The sequence below is a fragment of the Corvus kubaryi genome, unplaced genomic scaffold (genome assembly GCF_017639235.1).
Source record: "Corvus kubaryi isolate FWS band 111438036 unplaced genomic scaffold, C.kubaryi_AGA036_p1.0 37387, whole genome shotgun sequence".
In the NCBI taxonomy this organism is placed as follows: domain Eukaryota; kingdom Metazoa; phylum Chordata; class Aves; order Passeriformes; family Corvidae; genus Corvus; species Corvus kubaryi.
This window is the reverse complement of record NW_024581129.1, coordinates 7,082,672-7,097,504: the sequence shown is the minus strand read 5'-3', so window position 1 is coordinate 7,097,504 and position 14,833 is coordinate 7,082,672. Positions and strand designations below refer to the sequence as shown.

The 14,833-nt window shown below is 42.5% G+C and overlaps 2 protein-coding genes across 5 annotated transcripts; one reads left to right on the top strand and one right to left on the bottom strand.

Moving 5' to 3' along the window:
* Nucleotides 1-64: 64 nt before the first annotated feature.
* Nucleotides 65-12,032, top strand: MEIOB (meiosis specific with OB-fold). Of its 4 annotated transcripts, XM_042037495.1 has the most exons (14): nucleotides 67-1,481; nucleotides 4,852-4,909; nucleotides 5,660-5,791; nucleotides 6,355-6,427; nucleotides 6,802-6,997; nucleotides 7,306-7,406; nucleotides 8,927-8,979; nucleotides 9,064-9,159; nucleotides 9,513-9,614; nucleotides 10,086-10,239; nucleotides 10,574-10,757; nucleotides 11,208-11,294; nucleotides 11,408-11,442; nucleotides 11,561-12,032. In XM_042037495.1, exons 1-14 carry the CDS (start codon nucleotides 1,413-1,415, stop codon nucleotides 11,592-11,594), a joined length of 1,374 nt encoding a protein of 457 aa, XP_041893429.1. In that variant the 5' UTR covers nucleotides 67-1,412; the 3' UTR covers nucleotides 11,595-12,032. The 4 variants fall into 4 exon arrangements, with proteins under 4 accessions (XP_041893428.1, XP_041893430.1, XP_041893429.1 ...); XM_042037494.1 differs by having other exon boundaries at nucleotides 65-1,481; nucleotides 11,408-11,651; XM_042037493.1 differs by lacking the exon at nucleotides 11,408-11,442 and having other exon boundaries at nucleotides 70-1,481.
* Nucleotides 12,033-13,352: 1,320 nt separating this feature from the next.
* On the bottom strand, nucleotides 13,353-14,827 carry FAHD1 (fumarylacetoacetate hydrolase domain containing 1). The gene has a single exon (XM_042037499.1). The coding sequence runs from the start codon at nucleotides 14,735-14,737 to the stop codon at nucleotides 14,066-14,068; it is 672 nt and encodes a 223-aa protein (XP_041893433.1). The 5' UTR covers nucleotides 14,738-14,827; the 3' UTR covers nucleotides 13,353-14,065.
* Nucleotides 14,828-14,833: the final 6 nt, after the last annotated feature.

The following is a 14,833-nucleotide window of genomic DNA, read 5'->3' as shown; positions in this document are numbered from 1 at the left end:
GAGGGGGCACCTGAGGGGAATGGCAGGTGTGTGAGGAAGGCTGAGGGGCCCGTGATGGGCTGAAGGGTTGTTGAGGAGCACCTGAGCAGGTTGAGGGGCTCCTGAGGGAGCTGAGGGGTCCCTGAGTAGAGCAGCTCTGCTCCAGCTATCAGAACCCAGAGCATTTAAAATACTAAATCACCATTTTAATCTTCCTCCAATACAGGTGTGCCTGGTGCTGGTTCCTTTGATGCAACCCAGCTGGTGTGAGGTACAGCAGTTAACAATATTTAACTTCTTCTGAGGTGAGAATATTACTCTGCCTTGGAGGGATGCTGAGGTGACCTTCCTACGAAGCGAAACATAAATTCTTCCATCTAATGGGATGGGAACAGGTTTGAGACTCCATTGTTCAGTAGTTTCTGTAAGGCAAACCTGGGCTGTCTCTCTGTGAGACTGAAATGCTCTTTTAGAGAAATCACTTGGTTCTCAGATAACTGCTTATTTTTCTTTAAAATGTAGGCTTATTTGTTCTCTAGTTCAACAGATTTTTATCCTAATGCCTGATGAAATGGTTAACAATTCTCACATGAGGTTCCAGGTATAAAGACTGTGAAAGCCATTCAGGATTTTGTTATAAAGATTGAACAGGCATCCTCTGAAAAATGTCAGCAGTTCTCTCCTATTAAAGGTTATTAAGATTTGGACAATGCAATGGTTCCTTTTACAACAAAAAATAGAATCTGACAACTTTTTGTTAAGTATCTAAATGTGTCTGAGGTACCCATGAAATAAGAAGAGGCATTCAGAGGGTCTAACAAAGCACCCATGGCCCCACTTTGGCATCTGTAGAGAGGACCCGGGTGCTCTCAGGGCTGGGCAGTAAATGCCACGTTGGCAGCCTGAAAAGAACTGGTTGTCACTAATTTTACTTTAATAAATTCAGAACTTTTCTATTTCGAGGAAGGAATAAACTCACATTTTAAAGTAGTTTAATATTAAGTCCAAAACCTCAATTAAAGGTGCTTCACAACCCAACACATTTCTTTCCTCACCTATAAATTGCCTTTTATATATGAACTGCCTCATTAAATTCAGTTGGACTTCCCAGAGAGAAGGAGGGTAAATATTTTTCAGAGCCTGGTGCTAATGGAGTAATTTAATGATGAATAATAAATAAAAATTATAGGCCTTTATTTGAGAAGCTTAGGTAGAGCCGTCACCGTAAAATTCATAACTTCCATCACCAAATCCAAACAATAAAGAACTGTCTACTTCAGATGGTTTGAAATGCCTCTTATTGAAAACAGATGCTATTAGGTCAAAACATTTATGTTAAAAACTAACTTGTTATTCTCGCTGTGAATGGTCTTAAGTGATTTGTTTGGATTTTTACAAAATCTAAGTCCGTTTCCTCAAGTTTCAGATAAAGAATGGCTCATTCTCGTTCAGCACGGGACTTTGTTGCACTTTCAGATCTGCATCCAAACCTTGCTCGTCCTGTAAGTCTCACAGCCATGGTCCTTTTGTTCCCAGATGAAATTGTATCTGACTGTCTTATATTGCTGCAAAATTATGTAATTGATGTGTATTTAGGTACTAATAGCATTAGTGCAATTGTTGGGTAGAAAGGACCTTCCCTTCTTTGTGTGCAAAGCAGCAAAATGAAAATTGATGCTGCTGTTGTCCACAGCCTGTGGGTACCACAACCACAGATATTGACCGGACAATTCAATGTATCAGAGGCTTCTTTGTAGCACTTTAAATGGATGCTGAATTAGTGAAGACATTATTAAAGACATTACAGAGTCAGCATTATGCAGCCACAATACATCTGTGACCTCAACAGCCTCTCACGGCACGCTATGAACGCAGGGCCTGATCCTGGAGTGCTCAGTGCCTCTGAGCCAATGACACAGCCCTGGTTATTCACACTCAGCTCTTGCTGAAGGGTGTTTGAACTGGGTAAAAATCTCACAGTTCCATGGCAAGGTTGTTTCTGTTTCTTTGGGATAAAAAAGCAGGTTTTTGTATAATCACAGAATGGTTTGGGTTAGAAGGGAGCTTGAAGTCCATCCAGTGCCACCCCATGCCATGGGCAGGGACATCTTCCACTATCCCAGGTTTCTTCAAGCCCCGTCCAACCTGGCCTTGGACACTTCCAAGGATCCAGGGACAGCCACAGCTTCTCTGGGCACCCTGTGCCAGGGCCTCCCCACCCTCACAGCCGAAAATTCCTTCCCAACAGCCCATCTAACCCTGCTCTCTTTGTGTGAAGCCCTTCTCCCTCGTCCTGTCACTCCATCCCTTGACTCTCTCTATGTTTCTTGTCAGTTCCTTCAGGCACTGGAAGGCCACAATTAGGTCACTCTGAAGCTTCTCTTTTCCAGGATGAGCAATCCCAATTCTTTCAGTCATTCCAATCATTTTGGTGCCTCCTCTGGACTCACCCCAACAGTTCCATGTCCTTCCTGTGCTGGGACCCCAGGGCTGGAGGCATCTCTGCAGGTGAGGTCTCACCTGAGCAGAGAGGCAGAATCCCCCCTCCCCTGCCCCAGGGAAGTCGTGATGTTCCTGAAAAGAGTGAAAACACAGCGTTTTCCCATTCCCACAGCTTTTTATTTGGGATGGCACAATTTTCTTTTCTCACTTACTTTAAAAAATTGTAAGAGGAATCACAGAAAAGGGATGATCTAAGAGAAGTTTTCTATCCCCTCACAGCCATATTGATCCAAACTGATCTTTAGCAATGCTAATTTAACCTGTCATTAACAGTTCCTCCCAAATAATGATCCACTAACCCAGTTCAAAGCTTTTATTTTACAAATAAAGCTAATCTTGAGAATTGCAGTTAGCAACACATGGTAATGAAAGTGTTTTTATAAAATAGTAATTCATGATGGAATGATCAGTGTGTGTTGTGTTAGGACGTTAAAACAGCTGAACACACAATTTGAAGTATGAAAATGTCACGGTTTATTCGTTTGCTGTTTATTTTAAAAAGTGAAAGAGATTCAAGTGTAAACACTTGCAGTGTGTTCATGAGTTGGTTGAGCAGCCTTAAGCAGTGCTCTGCCAAAACAGGCAGCATGGGGGGGGCTGTGTTCCCCTCCTCTTTTGGGGAAATTAGTGCTTGGGCAGTTGCACAATGAGCTGATCAAGGAAATGATCTCTGGAAGTTTTTCTCCCTTCCTTAGTCCAAAATAGTTTCTAGCCAGATCCCTTCCTTCTGCCAGCTCCCCATGCAGGCTTGGTGTTGGAGACACAGAGGTGAACACATTTTCAGCAGGGCCGGAGCAGATTTCTTTGGGAAACTGGATATTTACATCAGCCTAATTTCTGTGGGCACTCATCCTAAATGTCAGTTCTTTTGACTGGTGCTGAGATACAGGGAATGTTGCACTCTGATTCAATAGATTTTTTTTGAAATTAAGAAACAAAACCCAAAACAGAAAAACAAAATCCTAATCAGAATCACTACATGCAGTGGACATAAAGTATTCGGTTAGTCTGAAAGGGGGATATTACACTGCTGTACACAAGTGCCCTCTTTACTGAGTATTTCCATCCCTGCAGCCTAAGGCAGCTCCCGTGCTCCCTCTAGTGATTCCAAGGAAACTGGGAACGGGAGAGCTGATTTTTGAGCACGTGTCAATGTTGTTGCAGTGAACTCAGGCAGGTCACGCTGCTTCGTGAATAGGTACAAAATTAATCCTGGGTGGGTTACTGAATTGTAACCCCGCCCTTCCTAGCTGGCTCTGGAATTCTGCTGGAATGAGACAGTCAGTTGTACTGCGAGAGGGGGATGTGTGACGGAGCTGTGGTTGCCACATCCCTGGAAGTGCCCAAGGCCAGGCTGGAGCAACCTGGGACAGTGGAAGGTGTCCCTGCCCATGGCAGGGGGTGGGACTGGATGGGCTTTAAGGCCTCTTCCAACCTAAACCATTCCAGGATTCTATGAAATGGAAGTGATGTGGAATGCTTCATGTTTTGAAGGATCCTGGCAGTATTGCACTGTCAGTCTCTCCTTGCAGTCCTTGTCCCACTCTAACTTTCCTTGCTTACCTCTTAAATACCAAACTAACACTGCAAAACTCTTCTCTCACAGTTTTTAGGACCACCTGAAAAACAATAACAACCCACCACACAGCTAGGATATGATATGATATATGATATGATATGACATTATATCTACACATGTGTTTGCTCCCAGTAGTTGTGTTTGACAATTGAGAACAGGATGTTTTTCCATAATAAATACAGGTTTAGCAAAGCAGAATAAGATTGATTTTGGTTTGAATTAAGAGAAAAGTTCCTCGCCTCAGCTCCCTTGGAGTCAGTTGAAAGACAGCAAGAGAGAGGCACCTGTAGAAATTTAGGTTGCTTGGATGAGGCCACGATAACCTCCTGTGGGTGCACACGTGTGGCTCATGGTGCCGACAGCCAGGAAAACCTTGGACATTTAACTGTGAAATAAATCCTGCCCAGACTTTTCATGGAGCATTTGAGGAGATCTGAGACCTGTGCAGAGAGCATGAAACAACAACATTGCTGCCTACCTGAGGAGAGATTGCTGTAGAACAGCCAAAATTGTGAAGGTTTGGGGTGAACTTTTGTCCTCCCATTTTCTTCACAAACAGAAACAGATGTATTTATTTTAATATTTTTATTAGTCACAATTTTTGCCTAAAGTAAACTTGTGTGTTTATGTTTTACTCTTTAGCTCATACGGTACTGTGGAATAAATAGATTAAAATGATTACCAGTCAGAAATATGTTTATTATCATCAGCAGAGTATAATTCCATGAAATCCAATTCATCATGTACATCTGGGTTTAATACTTGTACTCTACAATCTTTTTATTTTTCAGAATGTAATCGGGGTGGTTATTGGGAAAACAGATGTCAGAAGCTTTCCAGACCGAAAAAGTACAGTCTCTTTAAACTCTTTTTACTTGATTTCCTTCAACAGTGTAATTTGGCAGAGATTACCAAAATCAATATTTAAATGATAAACAGATTTCTCAGTGTAAAATGGATAAAATAAAAATGCACCCAAAAAAAAAGAAAATTGTGTGTGTTTGAGAACCAAGATGAAAGAGCAGCATTGGTTTGGCTAAACCATATAAATTAGAAATTGGAAAAACTCTGTCATGGAAGGGCTTCATGTTCTGAAGATGGAACCAATATGAACCCACTCTTCCATAAATACTGCTGGAATGGATCTAGTGCCTTCATATTCGTTCTCTCTTAAAACAGGAATGTTGAGGACCTGTCTTGAGAAGTGACACAAGTAATTTCTGGCCTGAGTAGCAACAGCTTCATCTGGGAAAAAATGGGAATTATATGTTGTTAATACAGCATTAATTGTATATTGAAATAACAAATCTACAGTCAGGGTTGGTACAGACACTGTCAGGGAGCACCTCCAGTCCTGGAGAGCCATTCCAGCTCGGGGAGAAGGCTGAAGTTAAGGGCGAGGTGGAGAAGTACAAGTATAGGAGGAATTGCAGCCCATTCCCAAACACCACCGTGTTCCTGCACCACCTGCTGGCCTCTAGTGGGAGAAAATTCATGCCAAAATCCAGGAAAACCTCAAAATAGTAGTTTTTGTACACATATTCTAGTTAGAAATCAAGCTGTGCTGAGGAATTGCTACAGTGCTCTTTATTTTTGCAGACATTGGGACTGAAAGATACACCTTCAGTTTTACCATTCGTGATTCCCCAACTTATTTCATAAATGTCCAGTCCTGGGGCAGAGAAGAATACATCAGATCCCTCTCAGAAAGCTTCAGAGTTGGTGACTGTGGTAAGTTGGACTTTATTCCTACCACGTTTGTTTGCATGTAAATCAGTGGCGTGCTGGTGGCTTTGCTGTGTTTTGCTCTGAGGACTCAGCAAACAGCCTAATTGGAAACAAATTGTTCGGTTCTGTTGAGTATAAAGAGGAAAGGAGCAAGATTCCAAGGATTTAAACTCTAGCCCAGTAAATATGTCAACAAAAAGACCAGGCAGAAACACACTGAGTGCAGCAGCTCAGAACTGGCCTGCAGTTAATCAGTGTAAAATCTTACATTATATTGGGGTCTTATAAATGATTATGTGATTATAAATGATGCAAAATAAGCTGTAAAGCTATTCGGTGTTTGTCTTCCCTCAGTTATAGCCATGACTATGATTGCTCATAAAACCACAACAAAAATCCTGTATTTATTTACAGGATGTGCTTCTATCTTTTTAAGTTAATAGAAAGATTTTGCTGCCCGTGGTTGTTTGGGTAAAACTTGTGAGCATGCAGAGCATACACACAAGAATATCTGTAATTGTATCTATAATCAATTTCTAACATTACTTCTCAATGTTTTATTTCAGTTACAATTGAAAATCCTTTAATTCAGTCAAAGGAAGCAGAAAGAGAAGAAAAATTCAACCCTGTAACTCCTAGGTAAATTTAAAGCATAGCGTGGTAGTTCTTTCTAGAAAGATTAAAGTTAAGACTTGCTCTAATTTCCAGCAACATGAAATTGGTAGAAATATTTGGTGTTTTCTTCTTGTGTAGCTGTACCTTCCCTCTTGTGCTCAGCAATGTCTGGTCAAATCTCAAAGGAGAATATATTTCATAAATAGATGGTCATAAAGCAATAATGTTCTTTGTTACTAAACAGAGTAAATCTCCTTCTTTGAGTAAAACCTACCAGAATTTTTTTGTACCTTTAGGAAAAACTAAAATGGAATGAGGTTTTTCCTATGAATTAACATTTCACACTGTTGATGCATCAGTGAGTGCAGTGCTGATCCATGTGATTGGTTCTGTTCTAGTTGCTACAAATTATTGCTCAGTGAAAATCACTCCGTGGTCAAAACCTCTTCTTGCTACGACACAGACACCAGACTCCTGTCTCTGCTGCACCTGCCTGTCAAGGACCCTCAGGATTATTATTCCCTGGGGGACATCGTGGCAAATGGACAAAGCCTCCATGGGAGAGTCCTCAACGTGCTGGCAGCTGTAATGTCAGTAAGTGAGGACAATTTCTCTGCTCTGCCATGAGTAACTTCATTGTAAATATGTGTCAATATGGATTTTGGGCCTCACAGTGGCCAGGGCTCAGTTTGCTCAGGTTGGCAGCCGAGTGACAATATCCACACACATGTTTTGATGAGATTTTTAGCAAGAAAATGAAGGGAAAAATTAAATGATCCCCTTTTTAGTAGTCTAGACAGTTTCTCCCCCTTTTTTCCAACCTTTCTATTTTCTAGGTTATGAGTTTTATTCTCCTAAACACTGAGTAGAGGACAAGTGACTACTTCTCTTTCTTCTTAAAGGTTGGGGAGCCAAAGTATTTTATGACTTCAGACAAAAGAAAAGGACAGAGGTGTGAAGTAAAGCTGTACGATGAGACAGAGAGGTCTTTCCCAATAGTATGGTAAAATATTCTTTAATTCTCTAAAAGACTCAAATTCATTCAAGCACAGGCAAAGAAATCAGCTATAACACACACTAATTAACTATAAGCTTGTCTTTTAATTTAAATATATTGTTATTTAGGAGGCAACTGAGATGAGGCAGCAATGTACACTGAAAAGAATTTTAAAAAGAGAGTCATTAGAGTGGCCTTATATATCTTGCATCGTTTTATGGCTTGCTGACAGCCTGCTGGCTCATGGATGGCAAAATGAAGCTTAGTTCCAAATAATTCCTTTTTAAAAATGAGGACATTTGAGCTAATTCAGGAAATGGCATTTAAAAGCAGATGCAAAGGCTGTTGTGTTTCTTCCACAAACAGGAGGGCAGGAAACAGAAGAGCATGATCCATGTTTAAGGCCAAGCAGAATTGCAAGTGGAGTGGAAATAGGTTGAAACAGTTTTTAAATAGTTTTCAAATATCTAAAATAATGCAGAAACATTTTGATACGACTTTGGCTGTATTTTCAAACTCTGGCCTGTTTACAAACACGACTCCACCTACCCCATCCCTGCTTGTAAACAGTGCCTTGTTTACAGAGGAACTCTTGCATTTTGCCCAGAGTTCATTTGTTCAATAAACTTGTGGCTTTTCCATGTGCAAGGGTGTGTGGGTATTCCCTTGCCTTGGGATTGCTGTTTGGTGGTTAAAAAATGACTTCAGTGACCTTTGTTCCCTCAAGGGAAGTAGGCAGCCTGGCCTGCACTGTGAGCTAGGAACTGTGTTATCATCAAGGATGTTTATCATGGGATGTTTAACACAATTTGTACCCACAAACCCAAAACAAGCACCTCTGGGGTGAAATCCTCCAGCTCAGGGTTAATTTGGAGCAGCTCCTCCAACAGTTCTCTTTCAGTGCTGGGACTTGGGCATTGCCAGGGTATTTCAGAGCTCAGCAGTGAAGAGGTGGCAGAGCAATATTAGATAAAAAGGAAATATCTTAAATCTTTTTCCAAGGATTAAGGAGAAAACCCACCAGAACAAATCCGTGCTTTGGCTGTGTTCTTGCCAGCCAAATTTGGGAGGAACTGAATGAGATTTTATCAAGAGACCATGAAATTACCATTTTTGAGGGATATGTCTGACCTCACTCCAGTCTCATCATCCCCAGTCACAAAGATCCCATTGTTGGGAAGTGGCTGAACATCTGGCCTAGGGAACTGAGCAATCAGCCTGACCCAGCACAGCCCAGCTCACAAACAGCTCTTTTAACTGGGGTTTGCTTTAGCTAGAAATGACTTTGATAAGAGCTGAAATACAGCATTTCCCCAGGTATATCCTGCATTGAAACCCATCTTTATTTTCTCCTGTTTGGCATGGGATAAAATAGGCACACAGAATTTCAATGCCATGCGTGTCACAAAGGAGTCATATCCCCTTTGGCCATTTTGATTACAACTACATTATTTAGTAGTTTAGTATGAAACAGTTTGAGTGCTGTTTGAAAAATGTTATGATACATCCACTTTTGTTTAATTTAGCTGGGATAATGAATCCATCCAGCTGGCACAGAGTTGGATCCCCCAAGAAACAGGTAAAACAGTCTGGTTTATGTTTTTACTGTAGTTCTTGATGTGACATTTATTCTACAGTAACATGGGGGCGTTTTTGTGCACAGTTATATTCGCATCAGATGTGAGAATCAATTTTGACAAATTTAGGAACTGCATGACTGCAACTGTGATATCCAAAACCATCATTACAACTAACCCAGGTAAGAGCTGCTGAAGCATTTCTTTGGTTTTAGTAATTATTCTGGGCTAAAATGCATTAATTAATCTATTAGAACTGTGATTTCTTCTGCCTGCTTCTCATAAAACTCCTTGCTTTTTGTCTATGTGATGACCAATGCCTTTGGCTTCTACTTTTATTTTATTTTTAAAATTATATTATTTTCCTTCATATGTTTATTCCATGCAGGACTAACAGTTAAAATAAAAAAGAGAAAAGCAAATCTTGGCTAATTCCAATGTGTTGGTGCCACCAGAATAAAAACTTGTAAAATATAAAAATGCTGTGATTTTTACATGCAACATATACTAATAACTTTTAAAAATGCATCTTCAGAAACAGCAGAAGCAAATGTTCTCTTCAGCTTCATCAAAGAGAGTGCCCAGGCAGGAGTTCTGCCCAACCCAGCGAAGGAGCTGGCAAATGAAACCATTAACTGTAAGCATGGACACAGATATTTGATTTTATTTACCTGCACAATGTAATTTCATAGTGCAGCTGAAAGAATTCCTGCTCTGTGTGTTCAGAGAAACAGAACTCAGGTACAGCCTGGCTGAATATTTAAAGCTTGGACTGTAGTTATCAGGCTGTCCCTGATTTTATCAATTAAGTATCTAGAGCTGCCTGTGCCAGCTGCAGCCTCTCTGGTGTGTTCCTTCTGTGTGGAATAAGTATGGAAGATTGAGGGGGAAAGCTTTTGTCAAAAACTCCATTTGGAAGATACAAAGATTAAATAAGAGATATATTCCTGATCTGAGTCCCTTTTTGTTTCACTTTTTTTTTGGGGGGGGGGGGGGGGCTTCTCTGCTACTTTAAATCTCCTTTTTATTGCCTTAAGATCCATTTTGCTGTTGCTCTTCTGAATCATTTTTTGCTCAGACACACTTAACGTGTCTTTTAAACTCGTAGTGGAGACTGTAGTGGATGTTTATACAGTAGAACAGCTGAAAGAAAAAGCTCTCCAGAGTGATGGGAAACTGGACCCTCTCCATGGAATTATTTACGGCTACATTTCCACCCTGGACATCGATGAGAACGTGTCCAAAGTTCTGCGCAACAGATGGTGAGCAACTGCCCACTTGGAATTTGTGCTAAAAACTGCTTGTCCCTCTTGCCCAGAACCACATGAGATGGAGCAATATTTTAGTCCAGTCCCAGAGAAGAAATAAAACTCTTCTGGAGGATGCCATGTGGGTTTCTGCTCCGGGCTCTGTGAAGGACTTGCTCTTTGTGGTTGTAGAGTGAAGAAGAAAGAGGCCACTTTATCTCAGACAGACTCATGAGTTTAGGAGATGAGAAATTTTTTTAAAGACGAAGTGTCTTGGGAAATCTGAGTCTAGAAAAATGTTTTAGGAAGAATAAATTGCATATCTGCATGAATTCTCTCCTTCTTTCAGCTCAATCTGCCGGTTCATCGTGAATGAAGTGTCAAACACTTGCACCTTCTGCAGTGATGTCTCTCCACAGTGCAAGTCCACCTTTGCCAGCTTTGACATCCTGGTGGATGTGACAGATCACACAGGCACCCTGCGCTCCTGCTACCTGTCTGACTGCGTAGCTGAGGAAACCTTGGGCTGCACAGTAAGGAGTGAATCAGGCTGTTCTTACTGAGCTGAGCTGTGGAGCCTGATGAGAATTACAAATATATGTAAATGTTCTCTGTGTGTGTACAAGAGTTACAAAAATGGCATGGATGGATGGATGGATGGATGGATGGATGGATGGACACATACAGAGCTGTTTGACAAGGCAAAAGTTGGAAATCAGCAGCTGTCAACAAGAATTGTGTTCAATATAAGAGTGAACACCCAATTCAGAACTCTGCTTTTCTGAGAACGTGGCTGGAAATCCCTAACTCCGATTCTCAAACACCCTGCAATTTATTCTTGTTGATTTGACTGTCTTGGTATATATATCACACCAAACACCACGTTAAAGCAGAAAAATATGTAAGATGTTATTTTTATCATCATTCTGTTGTGGAGATGTTTTAACTACCTGCTGAAGTGTTCTGTGGTGTCCTGTTAACAGGTCCATGAATTCCTCATGCTGGAAGAAGACCAGAAGACTGCACTGAAATGGCAACTCCTCTTGGAACGAAGCAAGATTTATTTCAAAGTTAGTATTTAATGTTAATTTAAAACAGTGGCTGTTTTTCACTTTTAAACTTGTTCTTTTTGGCCAAACTCTTCTTACTCTCCCATCTCCCCACTCTCTTTCCCTACTTCCAGGACAAAATGGAAGTGTTTTACTTCAGCAGTGACAGGTATGTGTGTACTCATACAGGAAATGATGTAAATAAATCTGTCAAACATGCTCTTGACATCTGAAAGTAATCTCTATCAAGGTGCTGTGATAACAAAGATCCTTAATTATTTTTCCAGGTTACTTTGTCACCCAACTGGAGAACTGGATTAAAAGTGAATCTTCTTTCCTGCAAACTGGCAGATCCTGTAGAGGCGAGTCAGAGCGTGTTGGGAAGAGATTGGAAATATTAATAAATGGTAGGAAAGAATTCCTTCACGCTGTTGTTAGAGATGGAATTCTGCTGCTGTTGGATTTTGCCAAGTCTGTTCTGATGGTAAAGAAGGAGTGCACGTTACAATACCTCTAAGTGGGCTTCTGAGTTCATATTTTTGGGTGATGGCACTTTTAAAAGTGTACTTGGGCCTCAGCTTAAAAGTTAATTCTACCAAATTCAACCCCTTCCAAGAGGGCTGGAAGGTTTCCTCACTCAGCTGAGATCTTTGAAAAAATCAGAAATAACAAATAGGTCAAGACAGATCTGCTGAGCTTCTGTGGTTTTAACTGCTTTGCTGCTTTTTTGTTAAAGAAATAAAGAATTCCCCCTTGAAATATTGCCTGTGTTTGTGGTGCACCTTGGTGAGGCCAAACATGGAACTTTGGGCAACAGCAGGAGTGATCCCCCCTGGGCAGACTAAGTCTAATTAGAGCAGAGTAATCAATTAGCAGTGACCTCTGACAAGCAAACAATCAAGCTGAGACTGTAAGCAGGACTCCGTTCACCAAAGCTGGACTTAAAGAACCCAGGTATGAACACTGTGCCTTTCTCCATGTATTTTTCCCCTATTTTTAATATATTCCTGTCCGTAGCTTCCCCTCATGCTGCTGTATTTGTTACATTCTCACCTTCTGAGCATGTTGGGACTCGGCTTATTTCAAACAGAGGGAGATCCCCCCTGTTGGGCAAAGGGTTTGTTAGGCCAGGACACCCTGGGGAACTCGGATCCCCCTGGTGCCCTCCCTACCCCTTAAAGCAACATGGCACAGAGAAAACATCCACAGAAACAGGAAATCCTGACAAGCAACCCCAGATTGCATCCCTGACTCACATGGGTGAAAAGACCCCAAAAATGCTGTCAGTGTTGGGTCACGGCATCCCTCTTGTAGCAATAAACGATTCAACATTTTCCAGCCATAACAATTCCCATTCTGAAGGGAATGTTTCCAATAACTCAATCCCAGTCCTGTCAATACCCAGGGCTGGAGACCAAACTGCAAATGATGCCCTGCTGCTGTTGCCAGAGACGGGAATGTTTGACAGGCAGGAGGAAATGCAAACAGTACAGACACTTAATTCCATCCTTCCTCTTCCAGAACTGCTCACCCTAATGTCTATTTAAATTCTACACCGTGTTCTGCTTTCTTCTCCCAGTGTGGTGTGCAGCACCCTGCACCACGCTGCTCTCACAGAGGTGCTTCTCTTTGGGAAACAGGAATTTTCTCTGTAAAACTCCCCACTTTTAAAATCTTTTCCTAGCAGTTATTAAGATCTGGCTCTGATAAATGGAGTGTTTAACTTTGGTGCTTTGCATTTATGTAAAAAAAAAAAAAATCCATCTGTTTTTGCTAGAAATGAGCCAGTTCTGCGCAACCTTTGAAATTGGTAAGTTTTGATGTCTGCATGGGGAGGATTTTTTAAATTATATTTTACAATTTGCTCTGTTGAATTGAAAGAGAACTTGCTGTCATGCAAACTGGTGGGGAGTGTTAGATCAGCTGGAGTTGGAAATGGGAAAGTTACCCAGTGTGGCTTTCAGCAGCTGGAAATACTTAAAAACTCCAACTGCTGCACTGCACTGGGTAACAGCAACTGCTGCAGTTACAGTTTCACTAAAAATATATTAAAATCAGTCAAAGTAAAGACAAGTTTGGTGATGATCTTTACCCATATGCTCCTTTATTCTTGATCTTTTTGCATTATTTTCATTATTTCAGAACATATTTAAAGCTCAGTTGAGGACAAAAACCAATCTGCCAAACATCTGGCACACTTCCTGCTGCCTTCGCCCCTTGGAGTGGGAGGAAAAGCCATCCTCCTTTAATTTGTATGTTTGAAAAAAGCAGGGGGGAATAATGAAATTAATCAAAAAAATCAAACATCTTTCTCTTGTAGAGGAGAGAAACTCTTTGTGAAGCTGCAATTCTTGATTTAGGGTTGCACATCTACACATACATCTCTGATTTCCCACAGTATGGTCAAGCTTTAGCTCCTGCATCATCATTTGAATTGTTTTGATCAACAGTTTTTGTTTTAAGGCAATACACCGGAAAAGCTCAAAGCATCAGCAGAAGAGAAGCACGCACAGAAGGATGACCAGCCCCATTCCCCTCCCCAATGTCTCTATTGCCAGTTCCCAGGTACGGTTTTGGAATCTGGAGCTTCTGGGCACCACCTGCTCCAGGCTGGGCTGGACTCCAAGTTTGCTGAAGCCTCCATGGAAATGGGGCTGTGTCAGTGAAATGCCTTCTGGGGTCCTGGGTTCCGTGCCTTTGATATGTGGCAGACCATTGGGCACCTGGGGCCATGGAAGTGTTCATTTCCCAGATGTCCTCATGCCAGGCAGGCTCCTGGCTGGATCCATGCATTAGGATCCCCGTGTCTGCTGTGCCACCTTGAACTTCATGGACAGCACGTCCCTGATGCCAGCCTCTATCTCATCATTGGCCTCCACGGACCCAACTCCTTTGGGAGACCCCGTCAGAATCAAGTCCCCTTCTTCCAGGGTAAATATCTGGCTAATGTAGCTGATCAGGTAAGGGATGGAGAAGATCATGGAGGAGGTATCCCCCTCCTGCCTCAGCTTTCCGTTCACCTTGAGCCAGATCTGCAGCTTGTGCGGGTCTGGGATCTTCTCCTTGGGCACAAAGTCACTGACCGGGCAGGATGAGCCGAACCCTTTGGCCAAGGTCCAGGGCAGCCCCTTCTTTTTGCACTCCTCCTGCGTGTCCCGGGCCGTCATGTCCAAGCACAGGGCATAGCCCGCCACGTGCTCCATGGCCGCGTCCTGCGGCACGGCCCGGGCCCTCTTCCCGATGACCACCCCCAGTTCCACCTCGTGGTGCAGGTTCCGGCAGTAGTAGGGCCGCACGATGGGGGACCCCTCCCGCACGTAGGCCGAGGAAGGCTTGAGGAAGAAGAGCGGCTCCGCGGGCAGGGCGCTGCCCATCTCCTTGGCGTGCTCGGCGTAGTTGCGCCCCACGCACACGATGTTCCGGCCCCACTCCCAAAAGCGGGACAGGGGTTTGGAGGTTGCCATGGCCGCGGGGAGCCTCCCGGGCGCCCTTGCCGTGTCCTTGCCGTGCCCCGCACGGCGCTGCCGCTTCTCCTGCTCCTCTTCCGCCGGGTGAGCGGG